The 23701-nt window shown below is 43.9% G+C and overlaps 1 protein-coding gene across 6 annotated transcripts in view; it reads right to left on the bottom strand.

The window, feature by feature from the left end:
* The window catches only part of TAX1BP1 (Tax1 binding protein 1), a 638481-nt gene that overhangs the window by 367541 nt on the left and 247239 nt on the right, over positions 1-23701 (bottom strand). For all 6 annotated transcript variants that reach the window (XM_069211447.1, XM_069211444.1, XM_069211446.1 and 3 more), the window contains exons 6-7: positions 9338-9486; positions 9125-9215 (exon numbers count right to left, since the gene is read on the bottom strand). In XM_069211447.1, coding sequence (XP_069067548.1) covers positions 9125-9215; positions 9338-9486 — 240 coding nt within the window. The remainder of the gene's footprint in view (positions 1-9124; positions 9216-9337; positions 9487-23701) is intronic.

The following is a 23701-nucleotide window of genomic DNA, read 5'->3' as shown; positions in this document are numbered from 1 at the left end:
GGGGGGGGGGGGTGAGGGGGGCAGGGATGACAGGCCAGCATGTGAGGATGGTGTGTGTATGTATGTCTGGGCCAGGGTGGGAGGTTTGTGGGCAATGTGTGAGAAGAACTGTACAGGAGAGTTACATCCATTATAACTTCACTTTCTCTCTAGGTCAGCGCCCACTAGAAGGGTATTTAGCGTGCCATCACCAAGGAAGTGCGGACCCTGGGGGTCTACCACGGACGGAGCGCCCACTGCCGTAAAAGATGGGAGGACCTGCGCCGCTGGAGCAAGAAGACGGCGGAGGCCCAGCTGGGGATGACCTCCCAACGTGGAAGGGGTGCCTGTCGCACCATGACCCCCCCCAGATGTACCGGATCCTGGCGGTGGCATATCCTGAGTTGGATGGGCACATGAGGGCATCACAGCAGCCACAAGGGGGTGAGTATACTCTTATTCAGCTGAATCTGCGCTCTTGACGAGGTGTCTGGGTGGGGAGGTGGGCTGTGGGTTCCCCTAGGCCAGGGCAGACGCGCAAAGGTAGATCTATTCATTTGCAGGCTCATTCCCACTCCAACCCCAAAGGTGGTATTTGCCCTCTACACCTAGTCAGGCTCCCATGGGTTCTTGCTGTGCATGAAATGGGTCTAGACAGAGTCCCCCTTGGGCATGTGCTTTTCCCCTGCCCTGTCAGTGCATGGATTAGTGCATTGGGCTTCTCCCTGTGTGTTGTGTCCGCCAACGGTAGTGGTGTTGCATGCATTGACCATGTGTCCCCTCTGTCCCCCCCACCCCCTTCCCCACTTTTGTTTTGTCACCCTGTCCTTGCATGCATTAGCATCATCTGGCGGAGGAGCAGTGGCACCGGAGCAGGAGGGAGCTGCATCCCACATGGCCCTGGAGGGTGCAGTAACGGAGTCAGAAGGCACCAGTGGGACGGAGGAAGAGGGGAGCTCCACGACGGGACAGGAGCAGACACCAGCGACAGCGGCGACTCCTCTGATGGGAGCACCCTTGCGGTGGCTGGCACCTCTGTGCCCACCTTATCAACCTGTACAGCTGCCACCCCCCCTACCAGCACTGCCCTCCCAGCAGCCCCTCAGAGAGTTTCCCGTGCCCGCTCACCCAGGAGGGTGGGCATCTCCTTCGCCCCAGGCACCTCACCCCCTGCCCCAGTCAGACCTGCTTCCCTCAGTGAGGAGGCGATTGACCTCCTGAGATTCCTCACTGTTGGGCAATCTACCATTTTGAATGCCATCCAGGGTGTTGAGAGGCATTTGCAGCAAACAAATGCATACCTGGAGGGCGTTCATTCTGGCCAGGGGGCCCAACAGAGAGCATTTCAGGCTCTGGCCTCAGCACTGATGGCAGCCATTGTCCATGTGTCCAGCCTCCCCTTCCCCCCAACTTCCTCCACCCAGACCCAATCCCCTGTACCTCAGCCTATCCCAAGCACACCATCAGACCAGCATGCACACTCATCAACACACAAGAGTGGACATGGCAAACATAAGAACCACACATCCCACCGCCACTCACACAAGCACCATCCCCATTCAGACACAGCAACATCCACTGCCTCCACTGTGTCCCCCTCCTCCATGTCCTCCTCCTCCCTGTCTCGTCTCCACTCACACCTGCATGCACTACATCCTCAGTCACTAACTCCATCACCAGCACGCCCATCACCACACATCGCTAACGTGCAATCACCACCCCCACTACCATTCACACATCCCGTGTCCTCTCCCAGTGTGTCTGTGAGCCCTCCTCCCAAAGTACACAAACGCAGGCACACACCCACCCAACAGCCATCCACCTCACAACAGTCTCCGGCCCATGCACCTTCACCCAAATTCAGCAAACGTACACCTCCTACAACCACTACCTCTTCCTCCACTCCCAAACCCCCTCCATATTCCCGTCCCAGTGTGTCTAAGAAACTCTTCCTCGCAAACTTTGACCTCTTCCCTACACATCCCCCCCCCGTCCTTCCCCTAGGGCCAGGCTGTCTAGGTCCCAGCCCAGCACCTCAGCCACCAAATCCTCCAGCACAGTGCTCCCAACAAATCCGCTCTCATCGCGGGGGCCACCCATCAGGGCTGCCACCTAGCGAGGCCAAGGAGCAGGCCAGTCCACCTCCTGCCAAGGTGAAGAAGGTGCCCACATGCCGGAGGGAGAAGCCGCACCTACCAGCAAGCAAGGGCTCCTCCAAGCCAAAAGGGGACAGTGGCAAGGAACCAGCAGCGACATCAAAGGTGGGGAAGGGACACAAGCCGAAGAGCAGGTCAGGACAGGGCACGGTGGTTCCGGATGAGGGACCAGAGTCACCCCTTCTGTCACCCACAACATCAACCTGTACGCCGGTGGACACTGCCACCTGTACCGTCAACAGCACCGCCACCTGCACGTCTGCTGCCTCAGCAACACAACAGTCCCCAGCATCATCCCCAGTGGGCAGCCGTCCGAGGCTGCAGGAAACGCCCTGCTGTGTCCCTCAATAGGTGCACCACCGCCAGCACCTCCGCCACTGACACTACCGCGAGCCCCCGCCACCAGCCCCGCGACATGCTCACACAGAGCCACCACAGCGGACATGGCAGTCATCCCCAGTGGGCAGCCGTCCAAGGCTGCAGGAGACGTCCTGGTCCCTACCCAGCATACATGAGGCGTGACTCCCAGTACTGTTTGTACCTGCAGGTGGCAGGCGAAGTCGCAGCAGGGTGGAGTGTGTCTCTGCCTCAATGGAGTATCATGCTACCTGCTCCCAGGCAATCTCGTGGCACACACCCAGGTGAGGGAATGGGACCTGCCACACTGCATGTGAAGCACTCTGGGCACAAAGCCCCTCCAGAACCAGTGGAGACTTATCCACTTGAGAGACTGTGGCTTTGCACTCCGCCAGGATACAGCAGTGGGCAAACCACCCACTGGAGAGACTTGAGACTGAGGCTTTGCACTCCCCAGGATACAGCAGTGGGCAAACCACCCAATGGAGAGACTTGTGAGACTGTGGCTTGGCACTCCTCAGGATACAGCAGTGGGTATGGAGCCCCCTCGTGGAGCAGTGGTGTTGTCCGTTCATCCGGCTGAGGTGCCTTCCCCTCTCCCTCCCCCTGAGGTGCCTGTTTATTTTCCATCTGATGCCCCTGCAGTGTTTTCTCCGTTTTGAGTCAGGTATCTTGTGTGGGTTCGCCCATGCATTTTGGGACACTGATCCACAGACAATGATTTAATTTATATCCGGACTTGTGCAGTTGGTGTACATATTTGTATATACTAATTTTTGAATTTGGCCTATCTGCTATTTAATAGATTACACTTGTTACAATCATTTCCTTTTGTCCTTGCGTTCTTCCAGGGGTGACGGGGTGTATATGTAATGTTGCTGCATGTATTTGTGTGTATGGTGTTGTGGGTGAGAGTGGGGGTTGGGGGTATTGCGTGTGTGTCACTCTCTTGTCCCTCCCCCCCCTCCCCTGTGTGCTAGGTGCAGTACTCACCGTGGTAGTCGCCGGCGTCTTTCCTGCTCCTGATACAAGAGGAGATAGACCAGCATGGGCAGGACTGTAGTTCGGGATCCATGGCGTCCTGGTTGTTCCTTGAGTGTGGAAAGGTGAGTGGTTTCCGTTCCAAGTCCTGTTTCTGCCGTGCTTTTGATCGCGTTGGTACCACCCCGGAAAAGGTGGCGGATAGGCGTGTTGTAATACAGTGGGCGGAACCTTGTGTTCCGCCTGTGTGTTGGCAGTCACTGCTGCGGTGTTTGTTTCTACCGCCGGAGTGTTAAAGTGGCTGTCTATGCTGGCAGTTTCCGCCATGGTCGTGATTCCATTTTTTTTCCCGCCGGCCTGTTGGCGGTATTACCGCTGCTTTAACACCGACCGCCAGGGTTGTAATGAGGGCCAAAACGTTTCCATTTTGCTGCATAACATGATATAGTAGTGGGTCTGCGTGCTTCCTTAAGAATATCAAGGCATTCTTGAGGCAAATAACGGTATCCAAACTCTAGGACTTCAGGAACCATATCACAAAAATTTATCCCTTGGGATTTGGGTGCCTGATTTGACCACTGTTCTGAGAATGTCCAGGTTGAGGGGAAGCTTCTCATGAGGAACAACTGACAGTTCTAGAAGGGTGGTAATCCATGGTTGCTTGGCCTATGTGGGGGCCACCAGGATCAATGTGAGGGATGTTTGCCTGAGCTTCAGAACCAGAACCGGAAGGAGAAGGTGAGGCAGCAAAGCATAGGCAAATATCCCTGACCAATTCTTCCATAGAGCATTACCTTTGGAATGAGGGTGCAGGAACCTGGAGGCGAAGATTTAGCATTTTGCATTTTCTTTTGCTGCAAATAGGTCTATGGCTGGAAACCCCTACTTTTGAGCGTAGGTAAGTAGGGCTTATGGGTGGAGTTCCCACTTGTGGACTTGTTATCTCCTCATGCTGAGGAGGTGGGCAAAGTTGTGTGTCCCTGGGAGATGTTCTGCTAGTAGATGGATGTTGTGGCGAACAGTCCAATGCCAGTAGGTTTGCAGTAGGTAAGACAACTAAGGAATGTGTCCCCTTCTGTTTCTGCACATAATACATGGTTGTTATGTTGTCTGTGTGGATGAGGACAACTTTGTTAATCAAGTGAGGTGTGAAAGCTTTTAGTGCTAGCGAGAACTTCTAGGTAATTGAAGTGAATACAGCGGTGTTTGAGATTCCAGAGCCCTTGATCTGTGAAATCCTGAAGGTGAGCACCCCAGCCGGTCTGTGAAGTGTTAATTGTCAGAATGATCTGAGGAACAGGGTCTAGGAACAGCCACACCTTTAAGAAGTTGTTTTTGTTCCACCACTTAGAAAGCATGAGTGTGGCTGTCTACCAAAACTAGATCCTCCAGACCAGCCTGTGACTGAGATCACTGACGTGCTAAGCATGTCTGCAATGGATGCATACGCAGGTGGGAATTTGGCACTATGGCAATGCAAGAGGTCATCATTCCTAGAAGTCTCATGATAAATTTGACTGTGATGTGATGATTGAGGCGAAAACACAAACGGTTGGTTTGAAAGTTCTGAATCCTTGTTGCGTTGGGATTAGCTAACCCCAGCTGCGTGTTCAGAACAGCCCTGATATAGGGTTGGATCTGAAGAGGTTGAAGATGAGATTTTTGGAAATTTATGGGGAAGCCTAGTTGATGAAGAAAGTCTATGGTGACTTGGATGTGATGTAGGCATAGTTTGAGTGCTGGCTTTGGAAAGCCAGTCATATAAATATGGGAAAAAGTGAATGTTTTGTCTGCGTAAGTGAGCTGCTACCGCTGGAAGACATTTTGTGAACACTCGTGGTGCAGTAGTTACCCCCAACCAGGAGTACTTTGAACTGGTAGTGGTTGTGTGCTATTACAAATCTGAGGTATTTACGATGTGTTGGTTGTATAGGTATGTGAAAGTAGGTGTCTTTCAAGTACAGGGTGGAGAGCAAATCGCTTTGTTGAAGGTGTAGGATCAAGTCCTGAAGTGTTACCATGTGAAAATGCTCTGACAGGATGTAATAATTTAAGGGCCGGAGATCTAGAATATGCCTTAATGACCCATCCTTTTTGGAGATAAAGTATAGGGAGTATACTTCTGTCCCATGATGGTGTATAGGAACAGATTGTATGGATCCTTTGCTTAGGACAGCCTAAACTTCCTGTCACTACATCTCACGGCAGAGGGGTCTTCGATCTCGTAAAGTTTTCCTGGATCAAAAAGACTGACAAGTCTTGCAGACTTCCTCTTTATGGTCTGGGGACAGAAAGAGGTTGCAGACCTGGTGCTGTTCGGTCCACGAGAAATTTGCATGGCACTTAGGACAGAAATGGAATGGAGTCAGTTCCATAAGGAGTTAATTCTCGAATTGCCTGAATTGAGAAAATGGGGGCCCAAAAGGGCTGCCCAGAGAGTCTCTGTCAGAGCATGTCAATCTGACAGGTGATTTCTTCTCGGCCTGAAATGTAAGTAATGGAATATGCACATTCGAAAACAATACCAATGGTGGGGGATGTATCCTGAACGGAAAGAGTCCAAAAAAACGGTCTCAAACCGGATCTCGGTGAAACATGACCGGACCAGACAGCGGAAGAAAACAATCTAACAATGGAATTGATGCCCAGGCTCAGTATCACCAAGAAGGAGGAGTCACGCTACCTCATGACTCTAAAGACTTTTTGAAGACTTGCAACCTTCCGGACCCAACACTAGATGGCAGAACTATGCAGGGCACATGTATGTACAGGCACACATGGCATCTAACTTTACATTATTTTACAGGGTAGATCAATAGGAACCTTCTTGCTTCCACAGGATGTGCACTGCAGAAATAGTAAAGGCATGATGACAAGACAAATTCCAGGAAATGGACCTAAAAACACTCTTTGAGGGGATCAAATGCATTGAGGGACTTGAAAAAGATGTGTATTCCTAGACAATTTCGATAAAATACTCAGTTTGTTCCAGGATCCCACTCACATAAGACAAAAAAAAATAAGTGACTGTTTGGCAACTGCTAGTATGCGGCATCATGGGATATGAAGGTCTATGATGCCTTTTTAAGTATTAGGCTGCCCTTTTCCATTTAGACACATTAGGCAGCATGTTATGGTTTAGGTGTTGCAAGATATTTTTTGGAACAAATTTGTGTTTATTTTTTAATTTGCTAAACAGATTAGAAGTACGAAAATATTGACTCAAGTGGCTCTCTGAGGGTGATTCTCTGCAGTTGGCATGCTGGACTCTTCACCCTCTCAGTGTTACATTTAGCACAAAAATTATTCTGGGCCAAAGCGCAAAGTGGAAAACTATTCTAATGCTTATGACTAGCAATGAAGATCCTATGATGAAACAACAGGGTTGGTGAGAGGACTCCATCAGAGAGGCATTATTAAGGCAAGTTGGTGGACATCCCACGTGGTATAAATGATGCCCTGATTTAGAGTGTAAGGGAAGTGGGATATACGCCAGATAGAAGTGGATGCCCCACCTGACCTATATGGAGTGTATTGATTTCTATTCACAGTAAATCGAGTAGAAAAGTCATCCAGTGCTTCTTGGATGATGTCCTACATTCACCAAAATTTACATCAAGCTATGCATCTCCAGGGTTGTGAAGCTATCTTGGTCTCTCATCAGAAGAAGAAAGGATGTTTTAGCGTTTCCATGAAGTACCTGGCCTGGGCTGCCTTAGTTCCACCATGTGATCAGTGAGGTTGGGCTGTAAATTGACCTTGTGTTTGTGCTCCCATGTATGCTTCCTTAATTCAGTATTCACTGATGTTTGTCTTGTTACTAGTGCCGGGTTTACAAATATAGAACATTTTCTTCCAGAGACCCATTGGCTGCATTTCATTTGTTTGAATTAAGCTTCCAGATGCAGCTAAAGCAAAACTCTTGGTGGTTTCATGTGACTGCTGTACACAACAGCCATTTATTTGTGGAGGTCTCTGCTTCATACTGGCAAAGGATACACTTGCTACAAATGAACGCAGTCCATATGGACTAGTTGAAATGAATTACCACATTACAGCAGGCATTAAAATGGAAGACCAAAAAATAGTGCCACCTAAAAGTAAGAGGTATGGGAGTAAGACACAGATTGATCATTCATAGCAGCAGACTGTTGCAATTAAACAAGAGTCCAGGCAAATTCTGCACAAGTGTTACAATGTTCTATGAAAAGGACTAATATCTCTCCTGATATATAACGCTTAACAGAACCATCCTAATCCAAAGTGTGACCAAGATAGCCAGGCAGAGTAGACAAACTCATTTGAATACTTTGGAAGTCTATAGATTATTGGGTAGGGGGACTGAAAATGTTAGATTCTTTTACTATATGAAAGGTCAAAATGTTTCCATCCATATTGTTCTTTAGCTTCTATTATCTTTTCCTCTGGCTTTATTTCACACATCTATGCTGATGATTCTCAGGGCTATTTCTCATTTTCTTCCTTTTATGATTCTCGTTGTAATCAAATCACTGTCTGTCTGCTATTGAAAAGTAGTTGGTGTTGGATTTCCTAAACCTCAACCTTAGAAAAACTAAGATTTCTTTCCTGTTGTCTCAACTGCTTAGCTACCCACTTCCTTCCAATCACTTTTCCTTGATTCCAATCCACTGTTATACCTCAACTAGAAATCATGGAATTATCTGACTCATCACTGAATTTTTCAAAACTCCTATTAACCCTGTTTAAATAAAACATTTTTTTAATTTATCTTCTCTAAAATTACACCTTCAATACCCGGTTCTTTCTCACATCAACTACTCATTTTCACTTCACATTGGTCTTCCTAAATATCCTCTTATTCACCTCTAATTTATTCGTGAACCAGTCTTCTCATTTGTTGTGACTATAATACTAATCAAATGTGTACAATTACTTGCCACACAATACATACCTTTATATCATCTTTCTCGCTCTTATCACTTGCTCACATTCCAGTGCCAATACATGCTTTCTTTCCTTCACACTCCTTGAACCATGCCTCTGGAACAATCTTCTGACTGCTATGAACTCAACTCCTACACTATTTGTTTTCAGAAAACCTTTAAACGAGCACTTGCTCACTGTAGCGGAGTAAGGATACTCAGGTTTATCTTTTGAGATTTTTCAGCATTACTGTGTATAGTACGGTTTTCGTTACTTATATGAAAAGCCTTGGGTAAAGACAATATAATAAATCAATAAGTAGTTAAATAAGTTGATGTGCCCTATAGACATACAAAATGTGAAAAGTAAACACCAGAAGTGCTCAGTCAAGTTATCTCTCTTCATTATCTAATGCCAAACAGCTATTTCATATCTGAGACCCAAACTTCTACTTTTAGAGAAATGATAACTTAATATCATAAATGTATGTAATGGCGAAAAAGAATGTCTTCTTCAAAATGGGGCAAACAACTATACTCCCAAACATTAGTATTTCCATCGAAACATAAGAAAAGTTTTGTAAATATAACTACTTAGCCAACCTTTATATAAACTTGTGTTGGGCTCTTGTCTTTGGATCAAAATACTTTTAAATGAAAGAACTGCCAACAATTTAAAACCTCAACTATTAATTCAAGTCTTAGTTTTGGGATCAAAGATAAAACATGGTCAAAAGATGGAATTACCTTATAAAGATCCTTTTCATCTTTTTCAATCTTCAACTGGCATTCTAATTGTTCCTTTTCAAGTAGGGCTTTCTTCAGCCTGTCTTTAAGACTAAAGAAAGATGACAGGGTTTTAAGTGATGAAAAATGAACACAGCATGCCTATCCCTGATAAAACTAATGCACACATATGTCTTTGTTTTGAGACAAACCTTGTGAAAGGGAAATACATACCTGTCCAAATCAGTTTCTTTTGTTATTGCTTTGTGAGTAACAGTCATAATATCCTCTTCAAGTTGGAGGACTTTGGAATTAGTGTCCCCAAACTTCTGTTTCAGTTCTTCATTCTCACTTTTCAAGGTTTCTAATGTTTGAAATAAAACCTTAAACAGAAATAATATTGTTAGCCTTAAACGTTGCACTGCATAATTATTCATTAGAATCACATTTTACTTATTAGCTACATGTCACTTGTGTCAGAAACCCAAATAATAACAAAGCAAATCACTAATCTTTTCTAGCTTACAGAGTGAGAATGTAAAATCACATACACGGTGATTCGAGTACTTCTAGTCAGTCCTTTCTATTCTTTACAATTATTTCAGAACACCACTCCACAACAGTAAAGACAAAAAAGCACAAACAACTTGAGTTTTTTATGCAAGCAACTTTCCAAAACCCAGGGCCTGTGCAATCTCTGATGCATCACAAGATCATCCTTCGTTCAATGAATTTTAATGCCATGTTCTTTAAATCACTATATAAACACTTAACATTTACACAAGTACTGAGGTATGGTTACATTTCCATTCTTCAACAACTCCTTGGAAGAGTAAGCAGTTGGGACAGAATTCACTGCATAAACAAAACAGCACAGGGTGAGGTTTGGCCATAAAGGCAAGACCAGAGAAGACGTATACATTGTCCTGGAAGGAGGATGCAGCATCTTGGTGAGAGGTATGCAGGGAGATCTCACATGGCAAATTTTTCTTCTAGAAGTCCTGTTAGCAGCATAATCAAAATAGCAGATTTATTCATACTAAAAAGAACATCAATAGTTTAGATAGAAACTGTATCATTGAAGAAGTCCAACTAAAGACTTCATTATATATTTCCTATCCAAGCCTCCTCTGTTGAAAAACCATACCATTTGTCAACACTAATCTTCTTATTGCCCAAAGTCTTTCCGACATCTTGAAGGAATACTTGACCTCATACCCAGGTTTTCTCGTTGCCATACAACAACCCATCTCTTGACTCAACAGATCCAAAGAAGTTGGTCTGGAACAGCCACATTCCCAGGAAATATATGTATTTTAGCCAGCATCCGGTCCAAGACGAATAGGATTAGTTTACACTTTTCCATAAACCCATTTCCTTTATTTCTATTACTTCCACAATGGCAGTCAATTCTACATCAACTTTTAGAACAGTACTCAGTTCTATGTACACTCGTTCCCTGAAAGGTCAAATCGCCCACAGCCTCAGGTTACACGATTTAATGTGCAAGCATATTTGGTGTAGCATCTACATGACGGATTATCAGTTCGAGCAATTTTGTATATATTCAATCTGTGGCAACACACTTTCTGTAAAACATTAATTTGGAGGAGTTTAAAGCAAAAATGGATGGCTACCTCCTTGGAATAGGAAAGTGCACTGGGTCAAGCCTCTTTAGCAACTGATCCCTGAAGCGCAGAACACATGCATGTTATAGAGTTTGTGACTGAAATGTTGAACTACTCCAGGGGTGCTCAAGCCTCTACTAGAGCACAGTTGTGTTCTTTGTTCCTTTCATTTGTGTATTTCGGAAGTAGCAAAAATCCCCATACTTTGTCACGCTATGTTCTCTGCATTTCAAGGAATGCTTTCAATCTGGTTTTCTCACTCACATCACCCAATTAGGGAATCTGAATCAGGTCCCCAAGATCTGTAACCACAAAGTTTCCTAACCGGCACTCGCATGGACCAAGCCCAAAAGGGGGTTACCTCTGCTGCCTAATCTTTTCAGTCCACTGATTCTGCTGCTGTTGCACAAGTCTTTAGTACTGTTTATGGCGGGGAGCAAAATGTCAGAATCATTCCCACCATAAAGACAATGAAGATACGTTTGGGTTCCCATGGAATACCGAGGGCTCTCCTGGTGAAAAATGTGCTTGTTACTGATGTCTAATAGATCAGCTTTCAAACAATCAGCATGCAGGTGAGGAATGAAAAGGCCTCCTCCAAATTCAAACCACTGCATTTTGCGAGAAAAAATGTTTGTATTACTATGGGCCCAGAAATGAATTTTTTGAAGTTAATCAAAGATTTAGATTTTGTACTGTACATGTATAAGAGATGTAGAGGGGGGCAATCATTTAAAAAAAATGTGGTATGGACCAAGAGCAATAAGGGTGGTTTGCCCAGTGGTGCCATGTAAATATTTTCAGTGGCATCACAAGTTTACAGTCTGTGAATCCGTCATAGCTCAGGGTGACCTCAATACCAAAGTATAGGAATCCCAAATCAGCAGTACTGACATAGTATTTCGCCAGGAGTCTAGTAGGGTGTATGTTGCCATAGAAACATGTCTGATATAGTTCAGTGTACGATTAGGTTTGATAGGGATTTGAATTCACCAAACATTGTTAACGACTATGGTAGAATGTTCCATAGATCAGCAGTAAACACAACAATATCAACTGCATGCAAAGATATTTGGTCCCCAGTGAGGTTGCCCTACCAAAACCCATGCCATGGACTAATATATATTTAAACCCAGCAGCCCAGGGGTTATATTGCTAATGCAAAAGGCATTGGGGTAAGGAGGCTACCAAGCCTCGTGCCTCTCTTCAAACAGAACATTTCCAATAGAACACTTTTTATCTCAATCTCTAAGGTGCGCTCTCTCTATAGAAAGGTAAGCCAGGAGATAAATTTAAGGTGAAACCCATATTTTTGATGATTACAAAAGGAAACTCCATTTTACAGATGCAAATTCCATCTCTGTGACAAGTGACAGTATAGTCAGGGGACCTTCAAGTATTTTTGCAACATCTAAACAGTTGCACCACCTCCACAAATTCACATACATAGACCTTCATGGTATGAAACTCAACTGGCCCGGGAGGACAAAGAAGAAGGCAGTAGGTAAGATTTTATTTGCAGATATTTTGACAAGACATTTTGTGTCTAGATTTAAGAGGGGATAATGAGTGATAGAATTGACACCTGTCAATGGTTCACCATGTTTGTGCAGCAATGCAATTAGAGATCAGGCTAAAGGATAAACTCAAAATGGGCTATTTTAAATATCTACAGTTAGTTTCGAACTGAGCAGGGACAAGAGGTGTTTAAACAACACGACTGGCAGGCCATTAGGGCCAGTACCTTTACTTGATTCAAGCTCTTTAAGTGAGGATGCAAACCCCTCCACTGATAATCGCATCTACTCACAATATGTTGGTTTCTAGCAACTTGTAAGATCCAGGGTTTCCACAAATTGATCCATTAGGGTATTGTCGTCCATCAGGTGAAAGTTCCTTATAGTATTACAGGATCACACTGGCTTTCCTTTTGATCTTATCAATAATTGTACTACAAGGGTCAGTCACAGTTAATTTCCATCTTGCGGTCTCGTTCCCTCTTGGGAACTGTGTGAACAGCTTACCAGCCTTGTCCAGTACTTAGCAAATTTTCTTTTCCACAGCTACTTAGGGTGTCATAGCGGCATCTTTTGCAATGTTCCTATACATGTCCTTTGAATGGTCTGGTAAACATTTACTCATAGTACACATGCAGTAGTTGCACTCCTTTCTGCAGCAAGTGCCATGATTTTGGCGGAAATCTCTATTTTTAAATCGGTATTTCCGATGAGACACTAAACAGCACCTGGTCTTAAAGTACTGGTTCCCACTGGATGATGTGCAAGTTAACTGTGCTCCAATTTTTCTTAATGAAATGAGGAACAGTCAAAGTTTCATGCATTTCACTTCCATCTGTCCACTCACGGTAAACTGAATAAATAAATGGTCTCATATCCCCCTAGTTAGGCAGTCCACAGTCTTGATCACATTTTCACAACCGAGAATAAAGGAGCATTCCAGATTCAAGAAACTGTTGTGGACTCTAAAGAGATAGAAGGTATTGCCTGTCAGAGGCATGGATCAAAGGTCGCATATACCACTGCCACTGCATATTGAACTGTTTTGTGGGTTAGGATTTTAATGGGGCCAACGTAGATGACCTATCCCAAACATAAGTTATGATGTCATTAAATTCTCCTCCAATTATCTAAATTGTATTTTCAGGCATTTTAGTTAGTATGGTACCTAGTTTTGTCTACACTAATTATTGAATTCTCGGAGGAGGGCAAACATACCTTCTGGGTCCAAACATTTCTTGAACAAAACAAATATAAGGGACTTATGAGCATAAGAAATTAGCAACTTAACTATAACTCCAGTTCTGCAGCATTGGCGCCCCTCATATATTCAACTGTTCCATGTTGTGAGGCTGGGAATCCCCGTAACTTAAAATAGCAGTAAACAGTGGTAGGATGGCCATAGACCTCACCAATAGTGTTGGCTTAGAAGCACATCCATCAGACTTGCCGCCTAAGTCATCATCGGCCGCAGCTCTATCGTCAAGTAAGATGACCAACCCCCTAAGGGTCCCTTCACTGTTGTCAACAGCCAAGAAGTCACCACTGACGACAAAGCATGAGTGTCTTTTGTACCAACTGGCCAAAAAGCCACAGTCACCTCGATCAGTGACTTGCCACAGTCACCTCGATCAGTGACTTGCCACAGTCACCTCGATCAGTGACTTGTCACATTTGCTTGTCTTTCTACACTCTGTTTGTGGACATGCACATCAGGTTATGAACTTGACTCCTGAATACCTACTTACAGAACGTGCCAGTGGACTACCATCTATGACTCCAGAGTAGAATCGAGGAGAAAAATAAATAAATCACTATGACTATTTTTTCTATTTGCAGCCCGCAGATTACTCTTCATCAGTTGTGAACAGACACCCTAGATCATTTAGGATGGCAACCCATTTACAGTGTGTCTCGCGAGTTCCTTCTGTTGCTCCTGGGTAGACAGCTTAGAGCATTACGCCTGTAATCACTGTATGCCATGGATCGCTCTCTCCTCACATCTGGTCGAACTCAAAATTACTTCAGTGTGCCTGTAACCAGTGCACTTCTGTGTTCCTACCTTCTTACTCCTGGATAGTTTATTATTAATATTGGCTATGGCTGTGTTTTTCCTGAGTATATCTGTATGCTGCTCCTAGATTGATTTGAGATCATGCACAATGGCAGGCTCTACACAGACCATACATGTGGTTCACAGACCTATCATTGTGGACAACATATAGAGTATCTGGCAGGAATTCCTACACTCAATATATGCCGGAGACAGGCACTAATGGGTGGATACTATACAGACTCACTCATTCATTTATTTATTTATAAAACGAAATTAATGTACAGTGCCTGTGTTCCATACCACACTTCTCTTCCTGCCCCTGTATGCTTTGGCTCTGTGACCAAAGACATGAAAGCATAATGATTCTGACCTATCAGCATGACAAAAAAACGCTTCTCACAGAATACACGTTGCAATTAAGTGAACATTATTCCGTACAAGCACTGTAGCTCTCCCCCACCCCCACAATCCTCCCCCTAACCAAACTCGGTTTTATGTGCTACCTATCCACTGATGTGCGTTGGTGCCTCTAAGAGATAGGAAGTGCTATACAAATGGGATTACAATAAAATCCAATCTGATCAGTCTGCACATGAAGTGCACTTAAGAGGCCACAAATCATCATGCATGAAAGCCAAAAAATACTTCTGAGACTGACATCTCGACCAAACATGGATTTCACCGCTAAAAATATGAAGACCTTCCTCACCCCCACAAAACTAAATGGCAAGCATTTTCGAGCCTTTCAAAAACCTGTGTGATAATTTCCAATCCTTCTTTATCAACAAGGTCACAGCTCTAAGAGGAAGCTTTTCTCCCCAGCAACAGGGCATGAGGACGCCTTCCCATCAGCCCCACCCTTTTCAACTTTGTCTTAAGTTTAAAAGAGCAGCAGAGGGTAACATTAGGAAAACCATGGGGCCCTTCAAAAATGCTCCTCAGGTGGAATGTTTGCAATGCTGAAGTTGTTGTTATGAGTTTTTCTGCACTACTGTCACTTATCACCAGATTAATCAGTATCTCCCGGTCCACATCCCTCAATCTCTCAAGCATTTTAACATAATTTCCATCTTAATGAAACCTTCACCAGAGTTTTCTCAAATTTGACTCTAGACAAATCTGTGGCCTACTCTGTATTGCCAAGGTGCCCTGCAACAGTTGTCATCTGCCTATTCGTTTTTCACCTTGAATCAAATAACCTTCTCAGCAACTCTGAGGCAGGCTGAAATTTAAGGGGAAAATGTAGGATGGGTATGACCAAGGACGTTGGAAAGAAAGGCACAGAGATTTTTCTTAGGAGTACTGTGATTCACTGAACACATAAGAGATGTGTTTCCACTAGGCCCACCTTGAATAACAGGGACACGGCAGAGTCAAACCAATGGCTATTTATCTTTTTCACAGAGAACGAATTATGTTGGATTTAGGCCACACCATCCGCTCTACCAAGCTCCATATTCTTTGCTATGATGTAGTAGTTGGCGAGTGGGTGAGTCACAGGTTAAATCGGCGGGCCCAGAGGTATCGCTAAACCAAACCACTGTGATTGCAGGCAGGTGAGGAAAAGTATCTGAGTTGATGTCGTGGATATCGTATGCTTTCTGGGAAGCATTCAGGAAAACATCAAGTAAGGCATAAAAGGAGGTGGAGGAGTTCGAGGACCGTATACATAACCTTAACGCTATTAATGTGGTTGTCTGTGGTTCACACCAAATACATAAAGCATTTTGCCAGCATACACATCCTCCTGCCTATACATACACCAAAAATGTATTTAAAAAAAATATTAAGTTCCTAAAATGGTACTAAAATTAGGTTAACAATTACAATATCAGACTTTAACATGTGTAACAAAAAGCAATATTGGTCTAATAGCATCAAAAGGGTATTAAGCAGGTATTCGCATGTTGGCTCCAGTGGAAAGATCAACTCAACTGCTCGGTCTTTTGACCACGAGTGAAAGTTTAAGAAAAAGAAAAAAAACGTTTTCAGCCATATGTTCGTCATAAGAACGTCTACATCATGCATGTACCTGACATGGCTGGCACTGATTAAGGGCTACAGTTATTGCACTGCTTGTCATTACACCAGTTCTATTTATGACGAAGCTCCCGAGTTTAGAACCATACACACAGAAAGAATAAATCTTTGTGAATGAATAAACTCCACACTTTACTGTAAAACATTATAATTGTCAGGTCGGTTACAAGAACAAGGTTATTAATTCAATAAACCTGTCCAAGCTTTTATTTATGCTAGTGTTTTACATGACTGGAACCGGACAGAAAAAAATGCTTTGAATAAAGATAAAACCGGATGAGAAAAGATTTACTTTACAAAGCTGGACTAGCAAAAGTAACGCGGGATTATTTACTCATTCTATAGCAAGGTTACACGGGTGCTACATTAACCACAAGAGGGTAGTAAAGGACTGCAAAGACATTAAAACAACGACTTCACAGAGGCCTATATTTTAAATTAATGTAATCCTTGAGGAATGCGAGGTAAATAAACACAAAATCAAAGTCAATGACACCGATGCTAAATAAACCAAAATAAAAATACGGATCCCATGGTGCAGAAAACTGAGTACGACAGGACTAATACACTGAGAGAAAGAGATGGAAGTACACTAGTATTCACATTTCAGCCCTGCATCTACCCCCTTTGCCCCCAATGAAAGGAGTTCACGGATAAATATTTAGTGCAAAATGTGCATTAAGAAATAGTATCAGCATAATCCCAAACATGTAGCTTTTCAATGTATTACTTACCTGTAACTACAGTTCTCCAGCTCGGGTATCTTTTATAGAGTCACATGTTTGACTCATATTCCTTCATCCAGCTGAGAAAGTAACTTTAAACATAGTTTTATGATGGCCAATAAGCCCAAAAAACATTGCCGGTTTGGTAGCAGTGCCACCTCATAAGAAACACAAACTTTTGATGAGCTCTCTGCTCAGCCACTACAGCTCAGATTTCATAGCACAAGAGTGAAGATACACAACACGTAAAGAGTGTTTGACGGGGGAGGAGGGAGGGTTGCATGTGAATCTTTGAACTATGCCGACACTGGAGAACTGGAGTAACAGGTAAGTAATTTCTTCTCCAGCATTGGATCTTTCATAGATTCACATACTTGAATCAGAAGAGCAAGAAGTCCATTAGGATAAAGGAGGTAGAATAAAGTGGGAAGCAGGCTCACCTTTTCTGAAACAGGTTGTATAGGACTGCTTAAGCCACTTACGTGTTAGCTGTCGCATTCACATCCAAGCAGTAGTGCTTGGTGAAAGTGTCACTGCTTTTCCACATGACTGTGATAAAAATTCAGGAGAATTACTCCTGAGAAGATATTGTAATTGCAATGCTTCTCCGGGAATGCGTCCTCACTTTGCTTTAAAGCCAGTGCTTAGCATTATTGTGAGAGAAAGTGATGCTGACTGACAGTCAATGGGCAATTCTTTGCTTAGATAGTGGGCGGACCTGAGGGGGTGACCAAACGAGACAACTAACCAGCCAGAAATACAAATGTTTTTTGGTCATGTCCCTTTAAAAACTCATTTATCGGTGCACATTCAACCGATTTAACACCTTTCCGCTAACACAAGTGCATCTGGGGAAAAAGAGAAGAGAATGACAAGTTTGTTGAGGTCAAAGTCTCGCGTGGACTTTTGGCATGAACGTAGGAATGGTGTGCAGGGTGACTGTCTTTTGAGAAGCGAGGGTTCTCTTATGGTGAAATCCTGAAGCTGTCCACCTCATTGCTGTAGTGGGAGCTTACAGTAATGCAGTTTTCCATGAGAGGAGTTTGAGAAGTGCCCTATTGAGCAGTTCAAAAGGTTCCAGCATCACCTGACTAATCACCGTATTTAACTCCCATGGTACAGGAGGATGTGCAAACGGTGGAAGGCCCGAAAATGCCCTTCATGAATAATAATATCCTCCAGGAAAATAATTATGAAGTATTGTTTGTCTCATTAAATTTTGGTTATGCAGAAAATGAACTCTGGCAAAGGACTATTGAAGACCTTTTTAAGGTAGGGGCAATAAGTACATCAATAATTGATGGGGCTGCAACAAGGTGAGGTTAAGCCCTTTAACGACCCACCTGATACAAAAGCGCTTCCACTTAGCACTACAAGTCTGCAGTGTAGCAGGTGCTTGTTCTTGTGCGAGTATTACCCTACAGTCCACATGAATGTCAAGGTGGATGATCTCGAAGTGTCAAGACTCAAACTGTCAGGTAGTGATTTCAGGTTGTGGTGGAGGGCCTGTTTACTGTGTATGCAGAAAGAAGCTTGATGTGTTTTTTAAACTGCATTGGTGGCTATCATGACAGTCTCAATATGTTGCTGTACTGAACCTGGCATGGCCCCACTGGGGCAAACTGTATCAGTGCGCAGTGGACCGTCTTGGCCCTCCATAGCACTTTGGTAATGAGGGGAAAAACAAGAAATGCATAGGTAAAGAAGCTTAACCATGTCAAACAATCAATGCACTAGGACCCCAGTTGCTAGTTCCTCCTGGCGTAGTACAGTCATTTCTTATTCCGCAGGGCAGCAAATAGTTCTGGTGTTAGATTACCCCGTTTTTGGAAGACAATGCAGCTGATTCTGGTGAAGCTCCCATTTGTGGCGGTCTGACAGTACGAAACAGAGTGCATCTGTTGAACCATTTTGAACTCTTTTAAAGTGCTTCAAGATAATGTATACCCAGTTTACTATGGCACAGTCCCACTAAATTTGCGGCGACTGACAAAAAGCGGGACCTCGTGCCTCTCTGATTGACAACGTAGTACTTCTCCCTGCTTGACACGGAAATTTCTCTGTTCTGGCTAGCATAGCATTGCCCACTAGTTGCAACAAGAATGCTTGCAGTCCTAGCTTAATGGCCCTCCGCTCAAGGATGTTTATGTGGAGCGATTTTTCCATATCCAACCAGAGGCCTCTTGTAGACAGTTCATGCACATAGGGCATCCAAGACTTCCACTGAAAGAATTTGCTGACCTAATAACCCTGTACGTTGGTGAGTTGAAACAGAAGGCCCACCTTCAGGTCGTCTAGAAAACTCCACCACACCGGAGCTGGTTTGAGGGTTCTTGAGATCACTACAATGTTGCTTAAGTATTCTGTTGGCTGTTGTCCTTGCTGGACAACCTGCCGCTGATTCAGACACCTTGACATCTGAGAACTGGACAGGTTTCTGGAAAAAAAGTTGTTTCAGATGGCCAACTTACAGGAAGTCCTTCAGTTGCTTCAGGAAGATGGAGTTTCTTGCCTCTGTGGACTTAAAAGATATATCCTTCCATGCCCCTTTATACACACACACCACAGGCAGTACCTCCAGTTCTCTTCTTAAAGAAACACTTCCAGTTTAAAGCCCACTCTTTTAGCCTACAATCCATCCCCCAAATATTCAAAGTGTTTCGCCTCCATAGAACCCTTCCTATGCAGGCACGGTCACCTGACCAAGAAAAGCTGTAAAAGTAGCACAGACTTCTGAGATTTTGGCACATTCTGAATCAGTGTTTTGAGAAGGAAGAGTAGACTTTTAAGGTGGAGCTCCTGCAGGGTCAGATGGTGGCCTTTCAAGGGTGTAAGACTGGGCTGTCTTTCCAGGAATTCTAAATTGTCTTTACTGTACAATTTGGAGCACAGGCAAATCAATGGTAATTTCTGTGCATGTGGAGGTAAGAAAGGAAATTCGTACCCCTACAACTATATGGGGGTTAATATGGTGCACTATTGGCAAGTCATGCTCTTTGTCATCTTGGAAGCAGGTTTAAGAGGCGCTCTTCTTCCTAATGCTGACAGATTTGTATAGAAGAAGCAGCTGCTCTGCAAATCTCAGCAAAAGGGATATTTGGAAGAAAGTCTCTGACAGCTAATTCTACCTTTAGAGAATGAGTAACCAGTCTTCCTAAAAGGCACATGTTTGTAATTTAGCAGTAGTTCATCAGGCAGGATGTCATGCAGTAGACTATGGGCTACCTGGAAGTGGTAATTCCTGTGTGGACAGGACCATAATAGATGAACAAACAGAATGACTTCCCCATGTTTTGTTCTGTACAGATAATATTGAAAAACAATGCTTACTGATTATAAACACAAGGAACTCTTCCATAAAACAAATTATATTGTAAATGCGATTGTGTTTATATAGCACTTACTACCCTTGACAAGGCGTCAAAGTGATTTTCATTGTGTAGCACGCTACTCCGGAACCCAAAGGATTAGTGGTGGATTAGTATAGGGAAATATGAGTTAATGTGAGCAGCAGACATGCAAGTCTGTTAGCTGGACTAAAATGCATAGTGGAGGGATAGAAGAGGGAAGAATTTAAAAGTGTTAATTCGGAAATCATAGTAGTAAGTTCATGTTTGGGATGAGAATAAGTTTTGATTAACATGGTATCCAAAGCTATTGTTTCGAAGGGTCTCCTTGACCTGAACCTCAGATATTTAGTTGCAGAGTCTTCAGCTGTTGTTGATTTATAAAGTTCAAATTGCCATTTGTCTATCTTAGGAGCATGTGTAATTGAGGCCTTGTTCAACCCTGTCAAATCCACCACCTCACTACCAAGTCAGTTCAATGACGTGTGATGTTGAAATAATTAAATGTATTTGGGAGTGTAGCCCATGTACAGGGGAGTAACAGGAATACTCTCTGGCTTCTGGATGCATTGCTCTCCAAATATCTATGAGCCCCCAGTTAATAGCCCATTCTGACATTTGTTCTTAATGCTTGCAAGAGGGTGCCCCTGCCATTAGTAGCAAATACCTTTCTAGATCCAGGCCCAAGAGCTCAGGGATCGCCACTAACAATGTGGTTAGCAGACTTGCAGGTGTTGGGGAAGTATATGCCCATGAGGTGAATCTTCCTACCATCCAAAAGCAACTCATTAGGACATACTGCCCTTCTGGGTCAATTAATTAGAATACTGGCTTGAAGGAAACCACAGGTCTGAACCACAGCAAGATCAACAAATGCCAAGTGTATCCCATGCCTCTTCAAGAATGAAACATCGGATACCTTTTAGTGAAATGATCCGATGTAAAACATTTTCAAACAGTAATATTTCATTTTCTAACAGTTTTATAGATTGGGCTTGAAGTGGTAGAGCTCCTTCTCACTAACTCTTGAGTATTTTTGAATTAGTCCTAGAGAGGCTTGCTTCAGGCCATGTCTATTACTGGAGCAACACTGCCTGGGTCGTAAAACATATTTTGCTTGACAATCTTCCCACAATAAACAAAAAAAAAAAGCAAACTTTACAGGTTCCAATGGTGAACTCCCGCCCAGGGTCGGAGTTGAAACTACCTTGCACTTGAATATGCAGCAGTGATGTCGCAGGTAATGGGGTAGGATTTATTAGTTGGAAGTGTGTTTCATACTTGAGGCCCCCAGCACCATGCTCAACAGATGTATTAATCCCTGATTTTTGAATAACAAAACGTTCCAGGACCATATCATCAGTTACATTTCTGTTCCTCCTCAGTAATCGTTTCCATCTTAAAAGTGGGCTTAGGGTGAAAACTAGGAGGATGTTTATATACATCTTGTGTTTAAATCAGGATAATGTTGAGGTGTCCATCTGGCCAAAAATTAGGACTTCAACATACTCTTCACAATAGCCTACATGCCAAAAGATTTGACTCAGGAAGGCGACTTGTGATTTGTTAAGGCAAAAATACCTTTATTTTAGGTGTCTGTCGCCTAAAATGGCATCTTCTTCAATAAAAGTAAATGTGAAAAGTAAAATCCCCCGATTTTCTTCCCACAAAATCTCCCGTTTTCCTGTTCTCCAATGTTGCCATGTATACAATAGGTGGCAACACCTTTGGATGTGTCTTCACCTTTTCAAGTTATTGACCCATTTTAGCCACCCTGCCCATCTCCCAAGAACCTCCTTACTCTTATCTAACAGGTCATCTGATCACAGTTACAGAAAGTCCTCCACCATCTACGGAATAACCTTTGGCAAGTTTTCAACTTCTGAGTCCACGGATTCTTCCACCAACCTTTCATTTAGGCAAGTCTGTCATGGAGTCTGCAGGCTTGGGTCAGAATGATGCCAGTGACAAGTGCAGTGGCATAGGATTCTTGAACATGTAGTCAGTGGGGGTAAGGGTGGTTATTTATAGTGAAGAAATCGCATGCCTGCATTTTTGACAGCTTTTCCTTCTCTTCTGTGTTTCCCACTGAGACAAACTGCATTTCCTGCTGGGCTTCGCTGTTCAGCTCAGTTCCAGGAATCTTCAGGTTCCATAAAATACAGAGATCCGTCTCTGTCGATCACCCTTAACTTGGCAGGGAAGAAGAGCAAGGATTATTTTAATCACAGATGTTGCAGCTTTAATTCGATGCCTGTAACTGAAGCTTTTTTTGCCATACTGTCAAAGTGTAACCTCAAAATATGAGGACTTGTTTTTTTTTTTTTTTTTTTTACACTTTTCCGCCTCCTATTAGCTGGAGTGTTTTTCTGCCTGGAGTGTGGTACTTCTGTCTTTGAAGTGTAGAAGCTTTGCCAACACAGGTTAAAGAGGGGACCCAGGCGGTGGGCAGCACATTCTATGTATGCTCTCTTTGGAGAAAAAAAGGCTACAAGCCCCGTGGAGCCACAGTAACAGATTCATCCAGAAAGGTCACCGGATCCTTGCCCTCTGCTCCTTAAAGAATTCTATTGATTCTTATGTTATTTTGTCTCACCCTACTTTCAGAATACCCTGAACTCTCTTCCAGAAAACATATGTGATCTGTAAGGTAAATCTACTGCTACAGATTATTATTTTGAGGTTGAAACTTTTTCCCTAACAAGTCTGAAACATGGGGTGGCTTCAGGAAATGGTTGTAGGGGGGCAAGAGGAGAAACTCAACTTAGTACAGAACAGCCTGTTATTAGAGGCCTGCATCTCCACAATGGTGTTGCGAAGTCAGCGCAAGTCAGGCACCCACAAGCAGAATGTGGGGAGGTAGGGCCTCAGTAGCCCCAACTAGTGCAAGGGTATTCAGGCCAACCATGAGGGCTGCACTACAGCGTCCCTGCATCCTCCAACACCACTTACACCCATTGGGCTGCCAAGGTCAGTTTGTTAACCCTGTCTGCTCAAGCCATGTATATGGGACACACCACATGTAAGTGGGCACGGACTCCTCCAGCGCAGGCCCTTAAAAGTCAAGGCGTTGTCCGTTCTCTAAAGCTCCGGAATCGGGAGCAGCCCGCCACATGGTCAGATTAACTATGGCTGGGTATGGACAGAAAGGGGAGGGTCAGTACCCCGGAATTATGCAAGCAGAGTCACTGGAGTAAGCTCCCCTGAAGTTGAGGACAGATGAATCCGGAATTCTACTGGATAATGGAGACTGCAGGACCTTCCGCCAGGAGCACCTCCACAATG

Source organism: Pleurodeles waltl, chromosome 10, assembly GCF_031143425.1.
Source record: "Pleurodeles waltl isolate 20211129_DDA chromosome 10, aPleWal1.hap1.20221129, whole genome shotgun sequence".
Taxonomy (NCBI): domain Eukaryota; kingdom Metazoa; phylum Chordata; class Amphibia; order Caudata; family Salamandridae; genus Pleurodeles; species Pleurodeles waltl.
The sequence above is the reverse complement of the archived record's forward strand: the minus strand, read 5'-3'. Positions and strand labels throughout refer to the sequence as shown.